We start from the raw sequence: 27,913 nt of genomic DNA, 5'->3' as shown, positions 1-27,913 counted from the left end.
GAATACAGCAACAAAGGCTGAGCTGCAGCACATGTCAGAGAGCGGCCCGCACACATTCGCACACAACATGCATATAAAAGCACTTGGCCTCATGTCCTAGTCGGTCTAATTAAATGCTGTGTTTGATGATGAAAGTTGGGCTGTGATGAAAGGGTGAGTGGTGTTCAGTGTGAATGCATCTGAACACAGGATCTCTCCTCTGCTATTAATTAGAGCGCGACAGGGAGGGATTAACATCCGACACCTGTGTCTACAGTGTGTGTGTGTGTGTGTCTGGGTCAGTAGTGGAAAGTAACTAAGTACATGCACTCAAGTACAGTTTTGAGGGACTTCTACTTTATTTAGTATTTCTGATTTTGGCTACTTTATACTTCAACTCCACAACAATTCAGAGGAAAATAATGTACCACTACATTTATTTTACAGCTATAGTCATTTGGGTGAAAAAGCTGACACAAACATCAACGGAGAGCAAGCTGTACCCAGCCAAAGAAAATTCCTCGTGTATACCCCTTACACCTGGCAATAAACACCTTTCTGATTCTGATTCTGATTCTGATTCTGATGCTGTTCAGCAGTTTAAGGGCTCCCCTCTTTACTAAATGAACATCATGCTGTATTGAAGACTTGAAACTAGCGATTGAGACCATAAACTCATGTTTACAATGTTTACTGAGGTAATAAATCAAGTGAGAAGTAGACTCATTTTCTCATAGACTTCTATTCAATCAGACTTTTTCTTGCAACCAGAGGAGTCGCCCCCTGCTGGCTGTTAGAAAGAATGCAAGTTTAAGACACTTCAACATTGGCTTCAGTTTTCAGACTCGGAGGTAGCACACTACGTAGACCTCAAGAGCTCACACTGGACACTCCACTTCCTTGGTTCGTCAGCAATACACCCACCAAGTGTGAAGTCGATTGAATGAACGGTTGTTGAGAAAAAGAGGTTAAATTATGTATTATTTTGAAGAAATAAAAAGCTTTAGAGAAAAGATTAGAGAGCAGTCTGAAAAATGAGTACAAATCTGTGCAGCAGTTCTTTCTTCTTTCCTCTCCCACTAATCATCTCATTCAAAACTAGCTCCACGTGGACCAGCTACAACACTAGAATGCTACTTATGCATTGATGTATTAGTATTAACCCAATCTACTGTATGTCGAATAATCTACACATTTTGAGTTGTGTTTTATATTGTTGTACTACAGCAGTACTTAAGTAAAGGATCCGAGTACTTCTTCCACCCCTGGTGTGCATCTTCTCTCTCTGTGATAGTAAAGCTTGAATGCAACTGTTGCATAATACTGTGTATTTCTAGCCATATCTCAGCCAACTTGTACACACAGGCAGCATCATCTCCATAATCGACTCCACATCTCATCATCAAAAATCACTGCATCTCTTAATCCAGTGAGCCTGCTTGGAGATTGTTGATATCGCTCACTGTACCAGTTCTCACTAATGAGCTCATGCATACCCTGTGTGTCAGCACGTGTGTGTTTGTGTGTGCATATTTGCATGTATGTGAGTGGCGTGTTTGATATCCTAATGCCTTTTGATGTTTAATTCACTAAGAGGACTACAATCAGAGGAGGCACATTACAAATAGTGGATATACAAGACATGCATTTACTGCACACACACATACTGTACACACACCATGTAAGCTTTTAAACACAACCTCACAGATCCGTGTTTTATTCCTCCTTTAGCATCAGTTTCCCGTTTGTATTTGCTGCCTGGTTTACGGGCTATAAATCTGTCTTGTACATAATGAGGCTACAGTGAGAAAGTCTGAACACGATGGCCCATTAAACACTGACAGGCTGCTGCAGGTGGAGAGAGACAGAGAGAGATGTCATTCCCCTAATTAAATCAGTGATGGATAGTCAATACAGGTGCCAGTTTCTCCCTTTACAGCCACAATTGTGCAGACAGAGATGAACCTGAAGACAACACGCGCAGTCATAGATGTCATTCTAAGTCCTCTCTGGTGTGTGAAATGTCAGCTCAGAGATAAAAGAGGAGATGATAATGAGCGGCTTAATGTGCTGTTTTTAATTCTTTCTTTGACTTTTGACAAGCTTTTTTTTCTCTGTTATCTGCCTTCTTCCTTCTCTGAGTCTTGCCCTTACATTCTGTTTTCTGCTGTTGATGTATCTCATGTCGGTTCATCCGCCCCTCCGTCCTCTGTCTTCTTTTCTCCTCCACTGAGTCACAGCTTCATTCTTGTTTTTATCAGTGTCAGAAGACAGATTAGTTCCTACAAGGGACACGATTGATCTTGGGAAGCCAATCTCTCCAGCCTGGGACTAACAATCTTTTAGAGATTGAAAATGAGCTATTCCTTTTAAACATGGTAAAGCAGAGCTTAATTATAATGCTAAAACCTACCACAATATCTTTGACTTTAGCTACTTTTAGGTCCAAGCTAAAAAAAACTAAACGATGGCGAATATGGTAAACATTCTTCACTATGCATACTATGCTTACTGTGACACTGTGTCATTGTGAGCATGTTAGTGTGCTGATGTTAGCATCTAGCTCAAAGCTCCGCTGTGCCCGAGTACAGTCACAGAGCTGCTGGCATGGCTATAGACTCTTGTTTCTTTCTGGTTTCTGTCACTTCTCCAAAGTCTGAGAGGAAGAAGAAGAAGATGCAGAAGTAGAAGCAGTAGAAGAAGAAGATTAAGAAGAAGAAGCAGAAGAAGAAGAAGATGCAGAAGATGCAGAAGTAGAAGCAGTAGAAGATGAAGATTAAGAAGAAGATGAAGAAGAAGCAGTAGAAGCAGAAAAGAAGAAGAAGCAGCAGCAGCAGAAGAAGAAGCAGTAGAAGAAGAAGAAGAAGAAGAAGAAGAAGAAGAAGAAGAAGAAGAAGAAGGTGCAGCCACTCAGAATAGTTACGGTTAGGCATTGACCTTGAATAGTTAAGGTTAGGATAGGTCGTCGGGCAGCGAGTCTCGTGAGAGTTTTTGCAAGTTTGTTTTCACTGTATTAGCATTTATAAAGCTTTTAAATATATACAGAATAAATACCCCGAGATGTTTTCTTTCTATCAGCAAAGCGTCACATATGCCAGAAGGTTTGGCAGGTGAAGCTGTCCGTCCATCCTCCCTCCCTGTTATTTTGTAATTGACAGTTTGTCTCCACATTGTGGACATGAGCCTGCTCAGTGAGGCCCACGGTGGCTGGCTGACGGCTTTGATGCCACCCACCTGCACACCCACACACACACACACACACACACACACACACACACACACACACACACACACACACACACACACACACACACACACTGCCGAGCCTCGTCTCTGACATCCATCTCCTGTTCTGTCCATGTGTCTTTGTTTGTCTCCAGATCTCTCATTCTCCATCTTACTTTTCTTTATTTTTCTCTTCAATTCTGACCATCAGTTCTTCAAGAAGCCTCGATTTTGTTTTCACTGTCTGCCTCTCTCTGGCTCACACTCACAGACGCACATTCACATGCAGGCACACTCTTTTTAAAGCGTCCACTGAGTGAAAAATATGCAGTGTTTGCCCTTCACCACTGCAGGTCACACCGTTGCCTGTACAGTAATGGCTGTAGGCAGCGTGTGTTTGGATTAGCCTGACAACACTACTTGTTATGGGGTCACACTGCTACAGTAGAAGAGCAGTGAGGATCCTCTCAGCTATAAACATCCCTGCATGGGCTTTTCTTTCAGCCGCGCAGCTGAGCTTCAGCCCTGAGGAAAAGGGAACATTTCATCATCGCTGAGTCGAGATTACTCCGCGGTTTTCACTTCTTCATTAGTTTTTCTTTCTCCTTCGTAGTTGTAGTTCGTTTGCCTTTCATGAAGAACGTGCACACGCTTAATTTCATTAAGCACCAGAGTGATTTACTCTCTACTTGTTCTCCTCCTCCTCTGCAGTTTGCTTTCTCTCCGCTGACTTTCATTCTATCTGAATTTTCTCTAACCCATTATCACCATAGCAACTGTACAGTTGTTCACTTTGTTTCCCCCAAGCCCCTCATCTCACACACACACACACACACACGCACACACACACACACACACACACACACACGCACACACGCACACACACGCACACACACGCACACACACACACACGCACACAGTATGATATGGTCTTTTAATTTAATCGCAGTTCAGTGTTCGTTGATGTTTTCTGAGAGATTTAATCCCTCACAGCGATGTCCGGGGACCATTTTGCTATTATCCAGAGTGTGTTTGTGTGGTGCATAAATAGTTTCACCGACTCGTTGGTAAAACAACAAATAGAAAATAAAGATCCCTGATGGAGCTTCTCTGCATCAAATCACTAATTCAAATCAGCTCTTCAATCTGTTGGTTTGTTTATTCTAAAAGTGAAACTTATAAAAATGTTTTGCTACTCTTCCTAGGAGTAACTATGACTTTGCTAAGTGTTGTGAATTAGAGTCAAATTATAAAGTCACTTTATCTGCTAATTAAAATAAATAAAGTGCTATATAAGTGCAGTCCATTTACCATTAGAGTATAATAATAATCTATTTTGGTAATCAATGAATCGTTTCATGTATTTTCCAAGCAAAAATGCTAAATATGTTGCTGTTTGTTTTTATCATATATGACAGAAAATTAAACGTGTTTTGGTTTTTGGACTGCGGAAGTAATTTAAAGGCATATCTTCGGGCTCTGGGACGCTGTGATTGACGTTTTTCACTACTTTTTAAAGTCACGTAGACGATACAATTCATTGATTAATCACAATGTGAATAATTATTGAGATCTACCTCTTGAGATTGAGACATTAGGCAATCATAAAGTCATTCCGCGACTTGACTAAGCGACACGGCAGACTTCACATTGGAGCTCAACCGTTACGACCCCCCCCCCCTTAGAGGGTCTGAAGTCTACCCACCACAGTCTCTCAAAATCCTGTGGGAAACACTGCACTGATTGGCGTTTGATGGCGGTAACACACAAAGAGGTCTAGCGTTGTGCCAAGAAAAGGCAGTGAAGAAGAAAACTGCGAGCTCGCAAACATGAATGTTTAGTAAACAATGCACAATTTAAATATTTGCGAAAAATGGCTTTGCAAATGTTTTATGAGGAGAGAAACACATTCAGCACATTCTCAAGGATACTCAGAATGATGAGAAACGCTGAATGTAAACAACACAACTTTTCTTTGTTTACAAGAAAACTCCACAGGGCACCTTTAAGTTGGGAGTATGCGTGCAATGTGGCATTCTTACTGTAAGCAAATTCTCCTTTCTTTTTCCTTTTTCTAGCAGCCTTGGAGAAATGCAGTGTGCTGCTTAGGGACACTTTAGTAGGTAGGATGCTTGACAACAAGGTCTCTCAACATAATCATATCAAATCAAACAAGGATGAAGATCACAGGCTGAAAAATGCTTTTGCTTATGAAGCATCATAAATTACACTTTGTAGCCGTCAACCCAATTTGCATGAAGCGTAATGTGAATGCAGTTCTGAAGGGTCGCCTGTTAACCAATTAACCCCAAACATGAGTCGCGCATCAGCCTCTTCACTTTTTATGCCAATAATGTCTAATTAGTAATTAGATATTGTTGCATCTGATAGTGACGCGCCTGTCAATGCCCGACTATAATTAGCAATACCCGCGTTTGACTCATTGTCAGTCTGCTCCCATCATCAACCTCTTCCTCTTCTTCTGCTTGATGTGGCCCTCTTTACGCTCCGAGGAATTCGGCAGCGGCATCATCTCGCCTCGCTGGAACCGACTTCCCCTCCCGGTTTCGCCTCAGCAGCTCTGTCTGTTAGTTTGTCCGCCAGCATCTTTCCCCAGCACAGCGTGATGTCCAGTATTTAAATGGCTGAGAGGATATTTGATAGATACAGGCTGAGGCGATGACTTAGCAAGTCAGTTTTTTAGATGCGCCACACTCCACTTTTAGATATTCAGTGTGTTTTGCCTCGGCTTCATGACTAACCTGTTTTGTATCTTACATGATTCAGTCTATTGATGATTTGTGAGTCATGTATTCATGCTTCTCGTAACAGGCGTAGCTCCAACAACGGTAAAGACTGCATAGGAGAAACGGACCTTGAAGAAAAGCTCGGTGGTGTTTTTGTGTGCATGTGCGTCTGAGTGAACTGGCAGAGATGAGTTTCCTCCCAGGCATTTCACCCATGGATGGGTTACTGAACGATGTTACCAACCCCAGGGGTCCAAAAAGCCCCTAAAGCCACAGCCTCAGTGTGAAGAAACTGTTATGAACATTTGTTCCGGTGTCAAAGGGCTACTGTACATATTGAAACCATGCAACATGATGTGCATGGTGTCAAATAAATCTTCACATTTCTTCTCTGCTGGAAGAAATCAAAAGCGTCTACAACTTGTGTATTCACTTGATTTGAATGTGGCAGTGTGGGCCACGACGAGCACTGCCAAGAGTGCTGCCTCTTCAAGTGTTTGCACATTTAAATATTATGCATATTCTTTTTCTGTTTGATACGAAATCAAAACAAAGAAAGGAATGGGCTCAAGTCGTGGACAAAAGTCCAATGAATTCACATAAAGCAGAAGTATAGGGGGGCGTTCATACATGTTTCTTTATCAACCCGCAGCCCTTTGCTGCATGTCATCCCCTCTCTCACCCCCTTTCACAACTATCATTATCTATGGTTCATAACCTACACTGTGCCATGAGGTGTGCTTTGTGCCGTGTTATTAATGTGTTTAATACTGAGCTTGACTAGTAACAAATACAATTTCTCACAAACTATATATCTGCTTTATTATAACTTGAGCCTTGCGAACATAAACAGACATAAAGAGACTTTCTAATTGCAGATTAAGCTGCAGGAACTTGTTCAGAGAGAGATTTCAGTTCAACTGTATTGTTATTTTGGAGGTTATACTGTGTTGTCTCAGTATATCATAATTTCACTGTGCTTTTAAGAGCAAGTAAAGATTGTTTTGGGTCAGACGAGGTGAGGCGGAGAGACAAAGAAGAGTTTTTTGTGCGTGTCCGAGCAATTGTTCAGTTTTGGTTGTATCGTGCATATGCGCTTTCCCGGGTTTTCTCACCAACACTCTGGAGGCTCTGAGACGGCCTACAGGGTGGAATAAATGCATGCATGCATGCAGACACACATGCAGAAGCTCAGGGCGCTGAACAGATTACGTCTTCACACCCGGCCTCTTCCTGCGATGGGCTGCACTGAGTCGAAGTCTCAGGATGACTGTGAGTGGAAACCCTGCTATTCTAATTTCACCCATGGCTCCCAGGAGGGGGAGGAGGGGAGCACAGGCAGAGAGGCAATGACACGAGGAAGAAAGCATATAAAGGGAGATGAGAGAGAGAGAGAGAGAGAGAAAGAAGGCTTGGCATGAAAGTGAGAAACATCCAGGGCTCGCTGTCCAGAGACGTGGAGGGGAAGGGAGTGGAGAAGAGGGCTGATAAAGGGAAAGAAATAAGAGATCAGGGAGATCCTCGGAGTCTCTGGTGTCTGTTGTTCACTCAGTAAGTCTCTTTCAAGATAAATCCAATGTTCCCACAATTGAAAAGTTGGAAAGAACGGAGGCAAAAATGGTATGGGAGGGAGACCCAGGAGACTCAGGACACGACCACTTCTCCATCTGTTTTTTTTTTCTCAACAAAAGCCTCCAAGAAAGGCTGGAAGAAAAGAGCGAAAATAGGCGAGCTTACTAAAAGGAGAACCAGTTGGACTTTTCAGGGACGCCACTGACTCATTAACCCGGCCAATCACACCTTAACCACCCAACAACTCCCTCCTCTTCCATACACAGAGTTCCCCCCTCTACGTATTCCAGCCGTCACGTTCTTTGCTTGGAGAAAAAAAAGGGTTTTCAGCGTTTCCATGTGTGCCCACTTACCCAGTCAGTGGCCTGTATAATTACACATGCGGCTATTCTGACACATTTCAGCGTGATGGAGGCGACGCTGGTGGGGGTTTATCCATCCTCATTTGCAGGGCTTTAATTACGGCTATGTTTGTTTTGTGGTGATTGTAGAAATTAGCTAACCTCCGTTACCACAATACTGACTGGAGAATGTATGAATCCGACAAATTAAGCTTGAATGACAAGGCATGAATACTGCATGTGTTGCAGAAAACATCTTTTTTTTTTCTTCATAATCTTATCTCTGTTTCTTGGAAACCTATCAGAGCATCAATCCCCAATTGCTCATTAGCTGGATTTTTACTCAACCTCAGAGCCAGATGTTCAGGCCAAGATAAACAGTCGCTCCTGGCACCGTACGATGACTGTACGGTGTGTATTTTGTGCTGTGATAACACTTGAAGACTGAAACAGGGAGGATGCTGAGAAGGCTTCCAGGATGACAAGATGGAGAGAACTGACACCAAGCACGAAAACACTCGAACCTTACACATTCCCACGCACTGCTAACAGGCTGACATCTCCTTTCCATCTGGATATTTCTTTCTTTCTGTTTCTCTTTGCGTCAGTCTCGTCCACCGATGAGGTCACATATACGATGCATCATACAGCTAAAACTCAACTACCGTTTAGAGCAATTAAAGCAAACGCTGTTTAATGAGGCAAAGAGAATCTGCTCTGTTTGGATGCTGTTTGCAGTAATGTATTCCATTCATTTCAGAGGGAGACATTAAGCAGTAGAGAGATGAACAGATGTTGTGAGAAAGGTCCATTTATAGTCCCTTAACCAGAAATGTTGCATTTTTCCCCTTTTTTATGTTACATGTAATGAAACATTATTTAAAAGTGTTCTGAATCATTTCAAGAAGAATTAAATGTTCAGACGAAGGCTGTGATATGTGTTTAAGTCAAAAACCTTCACATTTTCTTACCTAATATCTCCTTGTATCTTTTATTCACTGTAGAAATTCAGAATGTATTTATAATATGTTGAAGCATGTTTTAAAGGTCCCATATCATGCTCATTTCCAGGTTCATACTTGTATTTTGTGTTTCTACCAAAACATGTTTACATACTTTAATGTTCAAAAAACAGTTTATTTTCCTCATACTGTCTGCTTGAATATACCTATATTTACCCTCTGTCTGAAACGCTCCGTTTTAGTGCATTTCGACGGAGTTGCAACAGAACTGCGTTGCTAGGCAACAGCTTGGGTCCATGTTTACTTCCTGTCAGCTGATGTCATTCACGTACACTGCAACAGGAAATAAACTGGGAACCATCTAGAATATTTACGTTTAAAACTCTGAAATGGTCTAAATATTGTTGATTTGTGACATCACAAATGGACAGAAATCCTGACGGCTTGTTTATAAAAGCTCAGTTTTTGAATACGGGCTGTGTGTATTTCTCTGTGGATTAAGCGTTTCGATACTTTCACAGTATTTACATAGAACTTAAACCTCCTTCATAATATAAAAGGAATGAAAATGTCACTTTTTACAATATGGGACCTTTAAGAGCAGTGTCATGCACCGCTATAGGCTACAGATAACACAGGAAAGCACTTTAACTATTAACACTATGGGTAAATATACTAACACACCACCTTAACCCTTAATAATGTTCCTGTTGGAATATTATTGGAGGCCTACTACTATAGAGCATGCACAGCCCAAGTATAATAATATAGCAATAAAATCACAACTGATTTTGAGTAACATAGTATAACAAGAGATTGCTGATACAGGCTGGTATACATGCAAGTACTGGCACTTATTTACCACTACTACCACAAAAAAACATCATAACACATCCATGAAGCCTGTACACATCATTACAGCCAAGATATGATTAGACACACACTTCAGAACCATGGATAGTGAACAGAGATCTGGCATTTTAGAACGTTGATTTGAATTGATAAAATATAATTTAGATTTATAATATTTTCTGGTTCTCCCATGTCTCTGCCTTTGTTGCCCAGGACCCCAGAAGCAAGCACAAGTTCAAGATTCACACATATGGCAGTCCCACCTTCTGCGACCACTGTGGCTCCCTGCTGTACGGGCTCATCCACCAAGGGATGAAATGTGACAGTGAGTACACACCCCGTCTACGTGCATGTGTGCATGTGTGTGAGCACCTGTGTCGAATAAGCAGGGCTGGTCGGTCCTAATGAGAACAGATGGGAATAGACTGGTACTGTACTACTCTCAGCCACATCTGCAGGCCAGGCAGAATTCACTGTCCCGCCCTGCTGAGTCCTCTCTTTGCTCTCATTCTTTCCACCCACACTCCTCTAGCAACTCTTCCCTTCTTTCTTTCCCATCCTGCATTCACTTTAACTCACCTTTTTCCTCTCACTTCTTTCTTTCCCTCTACATCCCTTTTACATTTCATCCCTCGTCCTTTGGATCCCTCACTGTACCTCCTCTGTCCCCTCCTGTCTCCACGTCATCTCCATCCATCACCCTCCCTCCCCTCCCCTCTCTCCTCTTATTCCGTCCATCCATCTGATGGTCTCTGGTGGCGGCCTCATCGCAGATGGTAATGGGAGCACACCAGAGCAAATTGATGCGGGGAGGCCATTGCAATTACAAGCCTTTTCCCATATCTCATCTCTTGTCTCCCAGCATGTCAGCCTGACAAGCGGTGAGGGAGAGAGCAGGAAGAGGACAAAGAGGGGAGGAAAGGTTGGAGAGAAAGAGAACAAAATGCTCACTCTCCCCACTAGTCCCTCACTTCAAAGTGTGTGTGTGTGTTTTTTCTTCCTACAATATCAACCCAGTTTGACACAGCACAGGCTGCTAGTCCACTGAATGGTGATGATCTCATCTGCTCAGTGATTATATCATTTCTAAGTTAATGTGGGGTTTATTTATTGATGTTACCTTTATGGAAGAGCAGTGGCTCTTTTGAGTGCTGCATTTAAAAATAGACATATGCACTGAATCATCTCCAAAACAAATGTGTTTACCACATTGGGTCTGCAGCCTTTTGTGGTTCCAAAAGGAAAACAAATCAGTGAGTCCAGGGATTGCAGACTTATTTTAGAATTAAAACTTGATAGGTATGGACTTCGCTCGCATGGAGCGCTTCCAAAAGATTCAGAAAGGGCAGCTCTTTATCAAACTGCTAAATGTGAAATTTTGGACTTAACACCTACTCACGAACTTCAGATGTCTCAAGTTGGGGAGAGCAGGTCTTACATTGCCGCAGTACAGAACCACAGGTGAGCACACACACACCTGAGGCGTGTTTTAAAATCACGACTCACCATGAATAATACATTATCTCAAGCAATATGTGTAATTCTTTTTAAAGCTGCAACAAAACCCCACATTTTTTTGTTTTTGTATTCCTCAAGGTTGCAAACAAGAAAAGTGAAAAAATCAATCTCAGTTTTCACACAATGTCTTCACTTGTCGTTGTGGCAGTAAATCCCTCTTATTGTACGTGTCTCTCACGTCTCACCTCCACCAGCAGCACAACATCCTCCCTGCTCCAGTTTGTTTTGCTTTTTGTTTCTGTGACAAAGTGGTGGGGACGGTGAGTTGGAAGTAGACTAGCTGACAACGCCACCTGGGGACTTGCACCCCAGGAAATACTAAACAAAACCTTGAATACTGTTCTAGTAAATGGATAAGACACAGAGTCGTTACTGATGAGGCAGAGATGTGTTTGCAAAAGAAGTCAAATATTTTATTAGAAATAATCAAAGAAAAAGCACTAAATAAGATGGGACTGGAGCTGAAGGGAAAGATGATTAAACAGATTCAAAATTACACAAACTAATGTGGTTAAGGGCCTGATACAAAATGTGGAGGTACCTCACCATGGGTGCCTAAAGCTTCCCAACAAAGTGACTCTCAGCTCCTGAAAGAAAAATACAAAAAGAATTAAACAACCAAACAGAATAAATACAATCCAGTTGGTTAAACAGCAAAATAACTTAAAGCCAAATAATAAACAAAATGGTCAAAGCTAATATTCAAATCAAAACGAAGCAGTATAAACAAAGTTACTCAAACCAAACTAATAAATGAGAGCAAAAACAAAACAAAAGTATTTTAAAAAAGGGGCAAAACTATGAGTATTAATGGGGCAAAAACAGCAGCAGTGTTACTTTAGGTCAGCCTAAAATGAGACATAAATATTAACAGGGCTAATAATGCTGCAACTTAACATTTATCAATACTGAGCCACCTTACTCACCAGCATGGGGCATCACAAAGAACTGTTCAGCAGAAGCAGTGGAACCATGAGCCAGGGTACGTGATATGTCACACAGTAAAAGCTTGAAAAAAAGATCTCACTAAACACATGAGTTAAAAGACAAACTACAATGTAAACAACAGTTTCCCATACTGTACCTGCAGCAACAGCATGCCAGGCAGAAACAAGAGGACTTAACAGGCCTCAGGTGCCTTATATAGCCGGATGGGCCTGATTAGTGGGATGGTGGAGGAGGAGTCGGGTAAGGGGCTGCTTTCAAGAACTGCAGACACTATTAGGGGAACCAAAACAAAATGAGCCAATCAGCCAATTTTCTTCTATTTCATCCCTATTTATAAATTCTAAAAACATTAGATTGTTGTTGATTTTTAGTTGATTTTTGTTTTTGTGCTCGTGGAGATATTTAACATTTTAAAGAAAGAACATTAACTTTATTTTGCAGAATAACATATCACTAACTAAATGGAAGAGGATGTTTAGTTAGTGATCACTTAAGAGTTGCTCTTAAATGTTTCTTCTAAGTTATTTGCTTGATTTTATATATTTAACCTTTTATTTTACCCGGAATATTTCCTATTGAGTTTTTGAAAATTCTTTTTTTTTGATAACTGTGTTTTTAACCTTCATTTTTTTAGAACCTCTTTATTCCCAAATTGACTCTTTGGAGCATTTTTTAAGTGAAAATATGAAGAGGTTTGATCAATTCAGGACCAGATTTATACAGATGAAAGCCAATTGAGTTCATTGAACATTAGGTTTAAGTTCAGGTACAAAACCACCAGTCCCCGTCTTCTTTTTGTTTGTTTATTCTAAGAATATCTTTCATTCATCTTTTATTCATTTTTTTTTTTTTTTGTAATTCAAGGCAGAGCTCCCTGCAAAACGATTTTCTGTGCTCACTCTTTGTCTGCCGTCATTGAGGTCTCTGTAGAATAATAAGGTTAATTCAAGTTCCCCACCACATCCCACCACACAAACTCTTTTTGTACAAGGCAGAGCCTTTTCCACGCAACAGTGCATCACAAATTGCATTAAACTTTTATCCAAACCTGTCCTCTCTTTATACGCGTGATTCACCCTCAAATGCATATGCAATAATGGAAACTGTTATAAAGAGTTCTTATAAATGCCCCCTGCAGATAAACTCAAACACACCTTGTGATTCTGTCTGTTTCCAGCCTGCGACATGAACGTGCACAATCAGTGTGTGGTCAATGTGCCAAGCCTGTGCGGGACGGACCACACGGAGCGTCGGGGTCGCCTCTTCCTCAAGATCGAGGTCAGCTTGGACAGGCTACACGTCACAGGTTGGTCTTGTTCTCTATCTGTGTGTAGTTCTGTGTTGTACTTCAGGCTGCTCAGTCTCAGAGTGACGGGAGAAAAAGGTCCCCTGATGTGACTGTGACTGTTGAAAGAAATCCCTCGTCATATTTATAACTTGAGACCACTATGAGTGGCTTAGACTCGTGTTAATGACCTACTCAGAATAATTGGTTTATTCAGCTTTAAGTGGTCACTCACAATCATTCACTCAGGGACACTGGAAGGATGCTGAGGGACTTTTCTTTATCAGTGCAGGCTGCTTCACTCTGTTGCCAATGTTTTTATTTGGGATGTTATTAACAACTGTGATTCTCACTCAACTGGGAGTCTTTCACTGCGCACAGATAACGGATGTCACTTTGTTGAGCTACTCCAGCTTTCATTTACAAATCAAACACATCCCCAAGACCGGTGCTGGGCTGTGAGGCCAATTTTGGTGCTGTGGCGGCCGTTGAACCTGCAGGTCACGTGACCCCCAACTGACCCCAAAAGGACTTTATGCTCATTCAAAAATCCTCTTAAAACACTCTTTGCATTATCACTATCTGACCCAAAAGGTTGAATAAAAAACTGACCAAAACAGTAAATAATTATTGTGTGATCTGTGATGCATGTGTTCTGGGAGTCAGCCGGAAGCATAAACTGTATAAAAGAAGTGGACGTATAGTCACCGTGATGTCATCCATTGTGGACAGCAGTTTTGAAGCCTCGGGCCCCTTTTTTGCAACCAGAAGTGACACCAGCTGAATAAGACGTTTTTAGGTCACCAAAAAGTTTATAATCAACTCTGATGAAGAGGGAACACACTGTGAAAGGGTTAAAGTTGTAAGACAAAAACATGGATAACTGGAAGCGACATGTAAATCAGAAGGTAGCCCCACCCTAAAGCATCCCCTGCTTTATGGTCTATTTGACTCTAAATGGGACCATAATTTACTAAATGAACATCATGCTGTATCGAAGAAGACTTGAAACTAGCGATTGAGACCATAAACTCATGTTTACAATGTTTACTGAGGTCATAAATCAAGTGAGAAGTAGGCTCATTTTCTCATAGACTTCTATACAATCAGACTTCTTTTTGCAACCAGAGGAGTCGCCCCCTGCTGGCTGTTAGAAAGAATGCAAGTTTAAGACACTTTAGCATTGGCTTCACTTTTCAGACCCCAGTGGTTGCCCTCTGGTTGGAAGTCAGCCAGCTCAGCCAGAAAAGGACTGTAATGTGCATGATCTATGGGCCTCAATCTGTTTCAGCAAGAAGCAGCAAGCACACAGGGAATTAGAGGCATTGTTTGATTCCAGAAGATTTTATCTGAAGCAAAAGGAAACTTCACAAGAAAAAATACACTTACACTTACACTTACAGAGAACTCTAAAAACAATGTAGTTAGCATCTGTGTCAGCATAATAAAAATGAAGTCATGACCTTTGTGTCCCATGCGTCTATGTTTTCAACACCTCCAAATGATCCTGTCAGTCAACAGCAGCTCCTGCAGAGGACAACTCTCCGCTGTTAAAACCCCTTTGGCAGGGAGAGAAATGACACACACACACACACACACACACACACACACACACACAGAGCTGGTCAGGGAATAGGAGCGCCGACTGGCCAATAAAGTGTTTTTAACTCAGTGGGGATCAAACAGGAATAACCTCCAGCTACAGCAGGGACAGAGTGGCAGGTGTGATTGACTCGGAAATATATTGCTTTCATAAAAATATGTTTGTTTGTTTGTTTATAGTCACCCAGATGGAAAGAAACAGGGAAGGAGAGGAAGCTGTCAGCTTACAGCATCTGTTTTCTCTGCTTTTCAGTTTTATTATGTCGCAGCCTTTTTATTTTGCTGTAAACAGCATCCATCTCCTTTTTACTGCTGAGCTACGTCTGATCTACTGTCAGTTACTTGTTCTGTTTCATGTACTTGTTATGATGCGTCAACCACCGTCGGCGAGAACGAGGAAACGAGGCGGAATGTGACAGCGTGGTCTCGTTGACATGGTTACCTCAGTCTTTTCAGATTAGGCTAAATGGACACAGCTGAAACCCAACTGGCTCACATAGACGATTTATCCCACGTTGGATTGATGTGTTCGCTCTCATGTTGTCCTTGATTTCCATGTGTGTGTACACACACCAAATCACCCAGCAGTGTTTATGGAAGTGTTGCTTCACACTGTGTCGACTTCAAGGAACCTACGACAGCGCGCTCTGCAGCTCCTGCTCCTCTCATGTGGTGTCTGATATTTAAATAAACTCTGTGACCTCTGTGTCTGTTTTCCCGTCTTCATACAGCTTCAATAACAATTCAGCTGTTGATTATTTTTTAGCCAACAAATGAACATGAAAAAATACCCATCACATTTATCCAGAGCCCAAAGTGACATCTTCAAATTACTTATTCTATGTGACAAATAGTCTAAAACTCACAGAATTTACAAAAACAAACAGAAAAGCAGACAATCCTCATATTTAAGAAGCTGGAAAAAGCGATTATTTGGCATTTTTCTTGATAAACAACTTGTAAGGGGATTTTTAAAATTGCTATAAATCATTACGTGTTGGCCAACTAATTGATTATTATTGATATGATGCTCACTTGCTCATTGTGTACAGTTAAAGCTGTGTTCACTGATTTACTGGCCTCTTTATTGGTGACATCTAGTGGTGTGGTTGCAGATTGCAACCAACTGAGTACCCCTCCGCTCACTCCTCCCTTTCCAAGACAGCGGTAATGTGAGGCGAGGAGTGTAAAACCGTGGTAACGCCGCTCGCCTTGCTCTGAGGCCATCCTTATCATAATAACACTACTTTAGGAGCAACGGATGGTGGCTGGCGGTACCGTGGTTTTGCACTCTGAGGCTCACGTTACCTCGGCTTAACAAGCATGTCGGAGAACTACGGTGGCCTTCAGGTATTATTTAAACCTGTAAGACTCTCTCTAGAGTCAGTGTTTGATTTGTCCGCTCTGGGCTGCTGTAGAAACATGGCAGACTCTGTGAGGAGGACCCGCTCCTTATGTAGATATGAAGGACTCATTCTAAGCTAACAAAAACACAATAATTCTTAGTTTCAGGTGATTATACTATAATGAAAACATATTTATGGATATTATATTCTATTTCTGCTAGTAGATCCCCTGAAATGTTACACACTGTTCCTTTAAAGACGAACTTGTTATCTAACAAGTTACTTTTCTTACAGATCCAGCAGACAGTTAGCAACATTCAATAACAGAATATTGATTCATATTTGATCAGCGCTGCCTAATTTGACCGTTTGGTCAGAGATCATGAGTGATTGACAGCCGGCTCTCATAGACGGAAGCTGGACGAAAGACTCCAGCTCAGCTCTGATTGGTTGTTTTCTTCCGGTCTGTGAAATCTTGCAGATGCCATTAGGAGCACCGGAGGACACAGAGGCACATGATTTTTTTTCAGATTACCTGTTTCATGAACTACTGTCAGGATATAGTGACAACATTTTCTACCCACTGCATCTTTAAGTACGAGGTCTTTATCATCAGTAGAGACAGAAGGCTGAAGTGTAGCATCCTTTCTTGCCTATTAGAAGAAAATATGTGGTATAAATTTAGAGGATACAGATTAAATGAAAAGGATAGAGAGGAAGTAAACTGCTGTAATAATGATGATGGACCAGGTGAGACAAACTGTGATTGACGGAGAAAAAAAGATGAAGATCAATAGTGAGAACAACACAGGAGGGAGAGACGGCAGAGGAAGTGTATGTTCTGTTTGTTTTTGTTCCTCCTCTCTAATGGCAGCGGTCTGAACATTGAAGCCTCAGCTTGTTCTCCGGCTCCCCTCCGGCTCCCACAGACAAGTGGCGGGCCTTTGTGGTTCACCGTACCGATGTGGACTTGATTAAATCTTTCCAGCCAAGAAAACAGACACATCTCCCGGGCTCTCTCTCTCTCTCTCTCTGTAACCCCTCTTCCTCTTCTCCTTCTATCTCTCCTCTGCATCCCTTCTTCCAATATTGACATTTCTTGTTATCTTCTTCTACCTCTTCCTTCTTCTACCTCAGCGTGTCCCCCCCGCTGTCCATTCACTCATCTTCCTTCCTTTTTCTTCCTCAATAAGACATCAACATCTGTCCTTTTTTTCTTCTCTTCTTCTACCAGCTGAAACCGTTGCTCAGTTGAGTGACTTGTCCTTTCCCTGCTGGCTCTACTGTTCTTCTTCTTCCTCTTCTTCTTCTGTCTCTTATGCTCTTTCCTTTCTTTTTTTCCCTCTAATTACCTCCTTCATCCTTCTCTTACTCCTCTTCCTGATCAACGTCTCTTCGAGCAAAAGTGACATAAACAACCTGTGGGCATGAGCAGAGGTTTATTCTAGAAAAGGCAAACATGCAAAGTCCCTCCGTGACCTGCCTACACACACTCACACTCACATACACACTCATAGGGCATCTGAGGATCGGGACAAAGTGAGCACACAGCGGTTTACTCAGGGTGAGATATCCTACTGTTGACATGTCCGCCTCAGGTTTAGAGCACAGTTGAACAAGAATAGTTGTTTTTTTTCCCTCAACTGACAACAACTGATAGCACAATCAGGCCCGTAGTACAGATACAGGCTTCATATCTGATATTAGGCTTTTTATTCTAACAGGCTTTTCATAAATATGAGCATCACACCCGATCTCATGGGAAGGCGTATAAATAGTATGACATTATGCGTGTCACAAGAAGGCATTTTAGCCTTTCACGTGTCATTTGTACGCCGTGCAACAAAACAACGGTAACGGACGGCAACAAAACCAGTATACCAAAAATACCAGGATGTCCAACTACATCCAGTCGCATTTTGCAGTATGCAAGCCAGCATGCTTTTCTGGCTATTCTGACCAAGCCCACAGGAAGAGTGCTGCCAATTTCCGTTGATGCCAATTTTCGTAGTATCCAAATGGCGTTACTACAACTTCCATGTCCGTCACGTGATGCCATTGGGCTCCAAAAAGAGGATTGTTTGACCACTCAGAGCCACTGTCCGTGCAAACGTCATCATCCAAAATGGCATCTGATAAACATTCAGTTCATCACCTTCGCGTAAAGCACTTAACAATAAAGAAACTAAAATGGCACTCGGCGAGCGCAGACCTCCGCCAAGGTGCCTGACTTTAAAAACAGATCACAGCTCACAACTGGCGGTACCGTGAGGTGGTTGGCTTGTTATGTATCGGCGGATGCCTCTCTCATTCAGCAGCCTTGTTATGTCTGTATAACGTTACAGTGTCTTGTATTGCGAATTTTCGCAACGAATAGAATAACAAAACACATTGGACTCAGTGTGCAAGGTCTCGTATCATATGACTGTTTTAAAAAAATGCATACGAATGAAAACGGACTTGATGTGTAAAGATCTTCAGGGAACCGTCAATTGTTGACATTAACACTTAAAAAAGTCATAATTTCTGCCTAAAACTACATTATATTGTGTTTATTATCCTTCATTATCCTTATAACTGTCCTTCAGGCCTTTCAATAATTCACTTAAACCTTTTCTCACTAAAAGAAACAGCACTCAGTGAATTTTGTTTTAAGTGAGTGTAGGTGGAAATGTATAAAGATCTAACGCACCACTCATGTCTCACTTAGTATCAGTGAGCATCATTTCCTTCTAAAGCCCGGCCTTTGTTGAATTTCCTAATTGCACTTCCTTAAAACAACCATGACCACAAGTAGAAACCTTAAGTTCATGTGTGTGTGTGTGTGTGACGTCTGCATTCAGATCCCTGACGGTGCACTGCCGGGATCCATCAAGCTCCTGTTTGGCCGTGCAGCTTTCCCCTCCAGATTATCAGGCACTCATTGGCTGCACATGGCATTGTTATGCAACAACACATTTGAATTTCAAAGCCTTTTTTTTGGGAGATTACTCTGTCTGTCGGCCCACTGCAGCCCCCTGCACGCACCCGCCCTGGGATCCAACTGATATGTCATTTTTTAGCTGTGGCATATTTTTTTTATTAAGCATAGACATTCGGTTCAGGAGATAGTGTTCGCATGGATGTGTGTGTGTGTTCATCTGCTAATGGTTAAGTGTCTTTGTGCAGACTTTTAGCTCGGACTTATTGTCTTCATTTTGAGCATTAAGTGCTGAGAAATAACACGCAGCACTTTAGAGAAATTATCTGAGCTATATAAGACAATAAATAAGCATTGTGGAGAAGAAAGAACATGAACTTTGTCATTCATTATCTCTAAACAACAAAGGATGCACGCTCGTAAAGTCTCATCTAAGTGCCAGTGCACTTTCTTCCTTTGTTTTTTCTTTGTTTTTTAAAAAAAGGCAGAACATTTCCCTCCTGTGTGCCCCAGTGAACGACGGCTGCTCGACAGCGATGCACGCTGGTAGTTCTGCTTCTCCTGTGATGCATGTTTGGGTGATGTAAACAGCAGCAGCTTGTTTCAGTTTGAGTTAACAGACACATAGATCTGCTTTTTTTGTCTATATCATGTGTGTTTTGCAAAATGATGGAGACAAAATTTTATTTATTTTTTTTATTAGTAGCTACCTCATAAGGAGCAAAGGGAGGATACAGAAGGAAAGCAGCTCTTTTTGTATCTAAGCAACAACAGACGGCAGAGATGGTCCTTGATCACTGCTGCTGATGATGTTTTTGTGTGTGTGTGTGTGTGTGTGTGTGTGTGTGAGAGAGAGAGAGAGAGAGAGTGAGAGAGACTGCACATGTGCACACATGCATTTACTACAAGTATTTAACTTGCACAAAGCACCTATCCATCGTCGTCCGTCTGTTTGTTTATCTGCTTGTGTGTGTGTGTGTGTGTGTGTGTGTGTGTGTGTGTGTGTGTGTGTGCCTCATTACTGTGTTTACAGGCGTGTTGAAGTTGCATTGGCATTGTTTGGTGCCAGCGTTGCCATGGAAGTGACTGATGCCTTTAACGCTGCCACAGCCAGCGGAGGGGAGGATTTAGATGAGAACGTGGGATGCTGAGATTTTCCTTCTGCTCCTCGTACTTCATTGTATATGTGTGTGTGTGTGACTTTGTGTAACAGTATCATTGTGTTTGTGGGCTTGTGGGCGAGCGAGAGACAGAGAGAGAGAGAGAGAGAGACAAAAAGGCAGGGCGGGGGATTACTGTAGAGATATTGTATTGGATAAGGAGTGAACTATGAGGTGGAAGCAGCACATTCATGAACAAGGTAGAAGCTTCTGGCTTCTTCTGTCAGATACAAGACTCAGAGTGAGAGACCTGCACTGCCCTCTACTGCGTCAAACTGGAAGAACATGAAAAAATGGGAAGAAATATTACAATATCACCACCTTATTGTCCTCCAAGCGATTGAAATATTTAATCACGATTAATCGCACAATTTTAATCTGTTCAAAATGTTCCTTAAAGGGAGATTTGACAAGTATCTAATACCCTTATCAACATGGGAGTGGACAAATATGCTCGCTTTATGCAAATGTATGTGTATATTTATTATTGGAAATCAATTAACAACACAAAATAATGACATATTGTCCAGAAACCCTCACAGGTACTGCATTTAGCATAACAAAATATGCTCAAATCATAACATGGCAAACTGCAGCCCAACAGGCAACAACAGCTGTCAGTGTGTCAGTGTGCTGACTTGACTATGACTTGCCCCAAACTGCATGTGATTATCATAAAGTGGGCATGTCTGTAAAGGGGAGACTCGTGGGTACCCATAGAACACATTTTCATTCGCATATCTTGATGTCAGACGTCAAAGGACCCTTTTGAAAACGGCCGTGACAGGTTTTCCTCGCCAACATTTAGCGCAAGTTTGGAGCGTAATTTACGCTCGTTCTCGACAAGCTAGTTTGACATGGTTGGTGCCAATGGATTCCTCAGGTTTTCTAGTTTCATATGATACCAGTAGCTTTAAATTGAGCCCGCTACAACCTTAAAAGTTGCATTAACACGTTAAAGAAATGAGTGGCTTTAAAACGAATTTGCGTTAACGCGTTATTGCTTTAACTTTGACAGCCCTAAGTTTAACTTCATCATATAAATGTTGTGATATTATTTTCATTTAATGATTAATTTGCTTGTTTTTTTTGTTTCATTTAATTTTCCCAATTTTTTTTTTAAATCTCATTTTAGTTAAATTTAGACCATAATACTTATATTTTCATTCTGCCATAAATCTCCAATGTTTTTTCTCTTTTCTTGCTCCTCTCTTCACTCAGTGATGAAGATGAAGATTTATAGCTTATTTGTCTCCTTCAGAAGAAGCCATTTATTCTTTTTTTTTTACAATGTTTGCTAAAGTAACACCCACAAACCTAAAAAAAAAAGAAAATCCAGTATAGGACAGAAACAATTTTTTATTTACATTATTGATTAATCGATTTGATGAATCATTTGATCCATAAAATGTCAGAAAATTGTGATAAAAAAAGTCAAAAACCTAAAGATAATCAATTTAATGTCATAGAAACTGAGAAAAACAGCAAATATTCACATTTGAAAAAACTGAAAAAAAGTAGATGTGGGACACTTTTTCCTTAAAATTGACTTAATTGATTGATTGATTAATTGATAATAGTTGCTGTTTCTGTTGATTGATGAATCGACTAGTCGTTTTAGCGCTAACCCAATATACACAAAGCCTGAATTTTTCTTTATTTGAATTTCATCATGATTATTCTGAGATTTTTTCATAATTCATAACTCTTAATCTCTTACTGTCACACATGAACAACAGCTGAATGTCAAAATAAATCAGATTAAATCTCACAAACACACACAGTAAATGAGCTGCATTTCCTGGAATATTTATGCTTTGGAGTGAAAACACATTGCCGCTGTTTTAACACAGACTCTTTCAGCGAACGTGTCCTTGTGCGAAAGTTCACTCTGACTCCCTCAAACATTCAGATTACTGCCTCCCTTTCTTTCTCCTCCTTGTTCACTCACTGTGTCTGATTACATTTAAATATGCAGAGAGGGGAGGCTGGAGCTGATAAACACGCTTTTAGAGGATTTAGTGTGATCCTGTTTCTGCTCTCCGTCTGTTCTAGTTTAGTCTTGTGTTCACTGTCAGAAACTTCAGATTGATTTCCTTTTGTTCTCTTTCTTACTCTCTTTCTTATCGCTGCGTATGACTCTCCTACAGCTGACATTTATTTGTGTGTTCACATGATGCTGCTAAGTGGGGCATTGGTGGAGTCGGCCCATTGGCCACTTACAGTAGATGTTGTCGCCATGGTGAAAGTGGCATACTCACGCCACCCCTACTCCTGTTGCTATGTAACAGCACAATCTCCATTTGTCTTTTACGTCACGCCTCCCTCACATTATCTGCTCACCTACTGCCTGGCCATGTGTCAGACAGAGTAATTATCACCTGTCTTATTTACTTGTTTTACAACAGCATGTGTGAGACAGACTTTTAGTGCCGGTAGTGTTTGGCTTTTTGTTTTTGTTGATTTTACATTTGCGTGCACCCTAACACCCAACAGTGTTATAAATCCAGTTGGTGCTGTTTCACAAGTGAATTTTGACAGTATGTTTTGCTTCGCAGCTCCTGCTGTCAGCGTATGTGGTGTCTGATTTGATGAGCCATTAGCTGAGGAGCTGAGGACAGAAACACTGACATCTATCTATCTATCTGTGTCAGGAGGACTTTGTGGTTGTTCTGGCTGTCCTCCTCTCACTCCTCACACCTGCCGTTCCCCAACCGTCCACTAGATGCCCCCAGACTCTCCTGATGTCCCCTCACACCTACACACCTGTCCCCACCTCCCTAATCCGCTCTGCCCGCCCACATCCTCACTTCCATCTCATTCCCTCGTCAGCCGCTCTCCACATATTGACCTTTACAAACATGACAACACAAACACTCTAAATGGTCCCCTTTGTATTTCCTGTTGCCATGGTTTTTAGTTCAGTATGCTGACAGGAAGTAAACTTGTGGTGCCTTCAAATGAAACCTGTGAGCTCATGTTTACGACATGGGAAGTTGGGTACACGATATGCTTGGCGTTCAAGTGGTTAAGTCGTGAAGAACACCGCTGCTAAGCAACGGCAATATTATTAACGTTACGTCTAGACGCCAAAGAGGCTAACAATTTAGCAAGCTAGCAAGCGGGTAACATAATGTAGGAAATGCAAAGGCATAATGACAGGAAAAAGATGAGGTCGTTGGGAATATCAACATTTTCCTCAGACCTATTGTAAAATTATGAAGAAAAACAATATATGACAAATATTACAATATATTAACTTATTATGCACCCAAAAAAATTACTTCGACGGGTGCCGTCATTTCTCAGAACGTCAACAAACATGTCCCAACACGTGAACTCGGAGCTTTCAGAAACTTTCCACTTACGAGGTCGTGAATACCACAAGAGGGGGGGCGTTCATATGGACTCTTCTCATGAACACGGTAAACAGGCACCGTAACTATCGACCTATCTATGTCTATAGGTCTATGATACCAAAACTATAGTTTTTTCCAGTGCCTTACTTAGAAACATAAGAAAACAAAACCTTATTTTAGTAACTTTTCAAATGTTGCCACCCATACATAAGGTTGTAACGGTATGAGTTTTTCACGGTACGATAAACATCTCAGAAAATATCACGGTTTCACGGTATCACAGTATTACATTATTATTATTATCATTATTATTATTAGTAGTAGTAGCAGTAGTAGTAGTAGTAGTATTAGTTAACAACAGACTTATAATAATAAACATAATTATAAACCTATTATATAACTAAAGCATGTTAGCAACACTGCATGTAAAAGTAACCCCTAAATACATTTTTCAAATAATGTCCTATGATTATTAACAATCAGTTATTAAACTGCTCCTGTCCGTACCTTTAACTCACTCACTCTCACTTATGTCAGTTTTTTAACCATCAATTTTAATACTGTGATACTGTTACAACCCTAGCTACACAACACAAGCAGTTTAACTCAGACCTTTACCTAAATAAAATGAAGTTAAATTATGATTTGAATAAATAAATAAATATCGGTTTGAAGAATAAGTAAATAAGACTAAAAATTTTACCTGCCAAATCCTCCATGCAGCATTTTGATCTGTAACTTACATTATATTTCTCAGAGAGTACGGTTTAGAAATCAACTTGCAAAGACTCAGAATGTGAGTGAGATTATTAATCCACACATATATAGACTTCCGTAGCACAGGGAGGGGATTTAGCTCGGACTGAAGCTCATATCTTTTCTGTTTGCTATCTGGCCTCGGAGTGACTTGCAGTGACTCACCGCTCCATCTCTGTACATTTTAACCCCTGAGTCAGTGTGGAGTCTCCAGATCTGGCTCGGGGCTTGAACACACACACACACACACACACACACACACACACACACACACACACACACACACACACACACACACACACACACACACACACAAATGGTGACATTTTACTGTTTACTATCTTGCATTACTGTCTTCCTTCCTTCTTCTAGTTGGTGAAGCCAGGAACCTGATTCCTATGGATCCAAATGGTTTATCGGACCCTTATGTAAAACTCAAGCTCATCCCCGACCCAAAGAACGAGACCAAACAGAAGACCAGGACCATCCGCTCCTCTCTCAACCCCTGCTGGAACGAGTCCTTCACCTTGTGAGTCAAACAAGTCTGTGTGTGTCTACTGTTGTATCAAAGAAAAGAAAATAGAATAAAAGGTCACAAAATGAAAGTTGATCTTAAGGAGACGTTCATTTTATTCTTGCCCTTTCTGTCGTCACATGTACTTTTTCCCCTGTGTGTGTGTGTGTGTGTATTCAGTAAACTGAAAGCATCAGATAAGGACCGCCGTCTGTCCATTGAGGTGTGGGATTGGGACCGAACCACCCGGAACGACTTCATGGGCTCCATGTCGTTTGGGGTGTCCGAGCTCATCAAAGCTCCCAACTGTTGCTGGTCAGTCGGCCTTTCTTTTAGTCGCTTTAATGTTTGAAGTTTAAAACATCAGCTGGTGTGTGAGGAAGTTGTTGAGAAGTGGACGTAGTCACTGTGACGTCACCCGTTGGTTTGTAGACTGCGTTTTGAAGCCTCGAGTTCGGCATTTTGGCCGTCGCCATCTTGGTTATTTGCAACCAGAAGTGACACGAAAGGGTGGAGCTAAGTGCAACCGAACGCTGAATAAGACATTTTTAGGCGACCAAAAATGTTATAATTAACTTTCATGAACTGAAAACACACTGTGAAAGTTGTAAGACGGAAACACAGACAACTCCCAGACCGGACAGCGCCGTGGTAGCGACCTGTCAATCACAAGGTAGCCCCGCCCTAAAGAGTCCCCTGCTTTATGGTCTATTTGACTCTAAATGGGACCATAATTTACTAAATGAACATCATGCTGTATTGAAGAAAACTTGAAACTAGCGATTGAGACCATAAACTCATGTTTACAATGTTTACAGGTAATAAATCAAGAGAGAAGTAGGGTCATTTTCTCATAGACTTCTATACAATCAGACTTCTTTTTGCAACCAGAGGAGTCGCCCCCTGCTGGCTGTTAGAAAGAATGCAAGTTTAAGGCACTTCGGCATTGGCTTCACTTTTCAGACCCCGGAGTCGATCACTGCACCTCTTGGTCCTTTAAACTTGCAAAATATATATTTTTTAACAAACTTTCCAGCAGTCCATCATCTTGTTAACTTGACTTTTATTTAACCTTTTTTCTTATAATAAAGACATCTTTCAAGGGCTTGTACCAAAAAATCCACTTCAAGAGACGGGACCTTGATTTTCTCTGTCCAAAGACAACTTACAAGTACATAACATGTACAAAAGGGAACACATATCAAAGAAAGTATTTAACGCTGGGGGGGATGTTAATGTGATACCGGCCACCACCAACGAACCGACGTCACCGTGAAACAGCAGCACATTGTGTGTAAAACAGATGTAAACGCTGCCAACTCCATTCACTCTGACAAACAGCACCTGCCAGCGTCATTTCCTCGCCTCTCTGTCTTTGACCGCCTGCTTTGTCTCCTCCTGATAAACACACACTCACACTCGTGGCAATGTTAGCATACCTGCCGCCACCTAGCCTAAACCCAGCCTGAGTGACTGCTGCTTCGTGCACACTTACAGTAAAAAGCTCCAGGAAATGCCTGTGCGTAAAACTCGGAAATTACTACTTTGTGTGTTTGTGTGCTGTATGTTCCAGGTCATTAGACAGAGGATGTGTACATTAGAGGTGAAGTCTAGTTGGTACTGCTGACGGAGATCAGACCTGCAAACACTCACAGGAGGGGAATCAGCTACTCATGATTACAGTGGTGTAGAGATGTAAAGGTTTTTTTCCCTTTTCTTTTCTTTTTTTTCTCTTTTCTTTTTCAAAATAATGACTTAGTATCTCAAAATAATGAGAAACTTTGTCAAAATAATGACTTAATATCTCAAAATAATGACTTAGTATCTTAAAATAATGACTTAATATCTCAAAATAATGAGAAGTTTTCTCGAAATAATGATTTAGTATCTCAAAATAATGACTTAATATCTCAAAATAATGAGAAGTTTTCTCAAAATAATGATTTAGTATCTCAAAATAATGACTTAATATCTCAAAATAATGACTTAATATCTCAAAATAGTGACTTAGTATCTCAAAATAATGATTTAGTATCTCAAAATAATGACTTAATATCTCAAAATAATGACTTAATATCTCAAAATAGTGACTTAGTATCTCAAAATAATGATTTAGTATCTCAAAATAATGACTTAATATCTCAAAATAATGACTTAGTATCTTAAAATAATTACTTAATATCTCAAAATAATGACTTAGTATCTCAAAATAATGACTTAATATCTCAAAATAATGACTTAATATCTCTAAATAATGACTTAGTATCTCAAAATAATGACTTAGTATCTTAAAATAATGACTTAGTATCTCAAAATAATGAGAAACTTTGTCAAAATAATGACTTAGTATTTATTTTTATTTTTTTTCTGTGTGTGGGTGGACAGAGGAACAGATGCATGGATGATGGATTCAAATGAAGATAAAATATAGATTCACTTGTGTTTTTGTGTCTCTTTCAGGTACAAGCTGCTGAACCAGGAGGAGGGAGAGTATTACAACGTTCCCATCCCCGAGATGGACGACGTCAACCTGGAGCTCCGACAGAAGTTTGAGGTGAGGGTCGACTGAATTCAGTAACACCATAAGAAGGTTTTCTTTGTCACACATGCACGTATATGTATATCGCACACACTCACTTCCTCTCTCTTGTCACCATGGTAACCTCGTCCTGTTCCCTTGTGCTTTCCACCCTGTGTGTCAGAGAAGGAGATCACCTCCTCCTTGCATTAATAAAGTGAATTATCTTGATTTGAAAGGAAAATCCCCCATATGCACATACGGTACAAGATTACAGTCGACACAGGAAGTTCCTGAGAGCCTTATGTA

At 41.0% G+C, this 27,913-nt stretch overlaps 1 protein-coding gene across 2 annotated transcripts in view; it reads left to right on the top strand.

Annotated features, from left to right (window-relative positions):
* The window catches only part of prkcab (protein kinase C, alpha, b), a 117,340-nt gene that overhangs the window by 68,161 nt on the left and 21,266 nt on the right, over nucleotides 1-27,913 (top strand). For both annotated transcript variants that reach the window (XM_074656748.1, XM_074656749.1), the window contains exons 4-8: nucleotides 9,892-10,003; nucleotides 13,322-13,450; nucleotides 24,945-25,101; nucleotides 25,267-25,401; nucleotides 27,547-27,640. In XM_074656748.1, the coding sequence (XP_074512849.1) occupies nucleotides 9,892-10,003; nucleotides 13,322-13,450; nucleotides 24,945-25,101; nucleotides 25,267-25,401; nucleotides 27,547-27,640 (627 nt within the window). The remainder of the gene's footprint in view (nucleotides 1-9,891; nucleotides 10,004-13,321; nucleotides 13,451-24,944; nucleotides 25,102-25,266; nucleotides 25,402-27,546; nucleotides 27,641-27,913) is intronic.

This window comes from Sebastes fasciatus, chromosome 13, assembly GCF_043250625.1.
Source record: "Sebastes fasciatus isolate fSebFas1 chromosome 13, fSebFas1.pri, whole genome shotgun sequence".
NCBI classification, from domain to species: domain Eukaryota; kingdom Metazoa; phylum Chordata; class Actinopteri; order Perciformes; family Sebastidae; genus Sebastes; species Sebastes fasciatus.
This window is presented reverse-complemented; position numbering and strand designations above follow the sequence as displayed.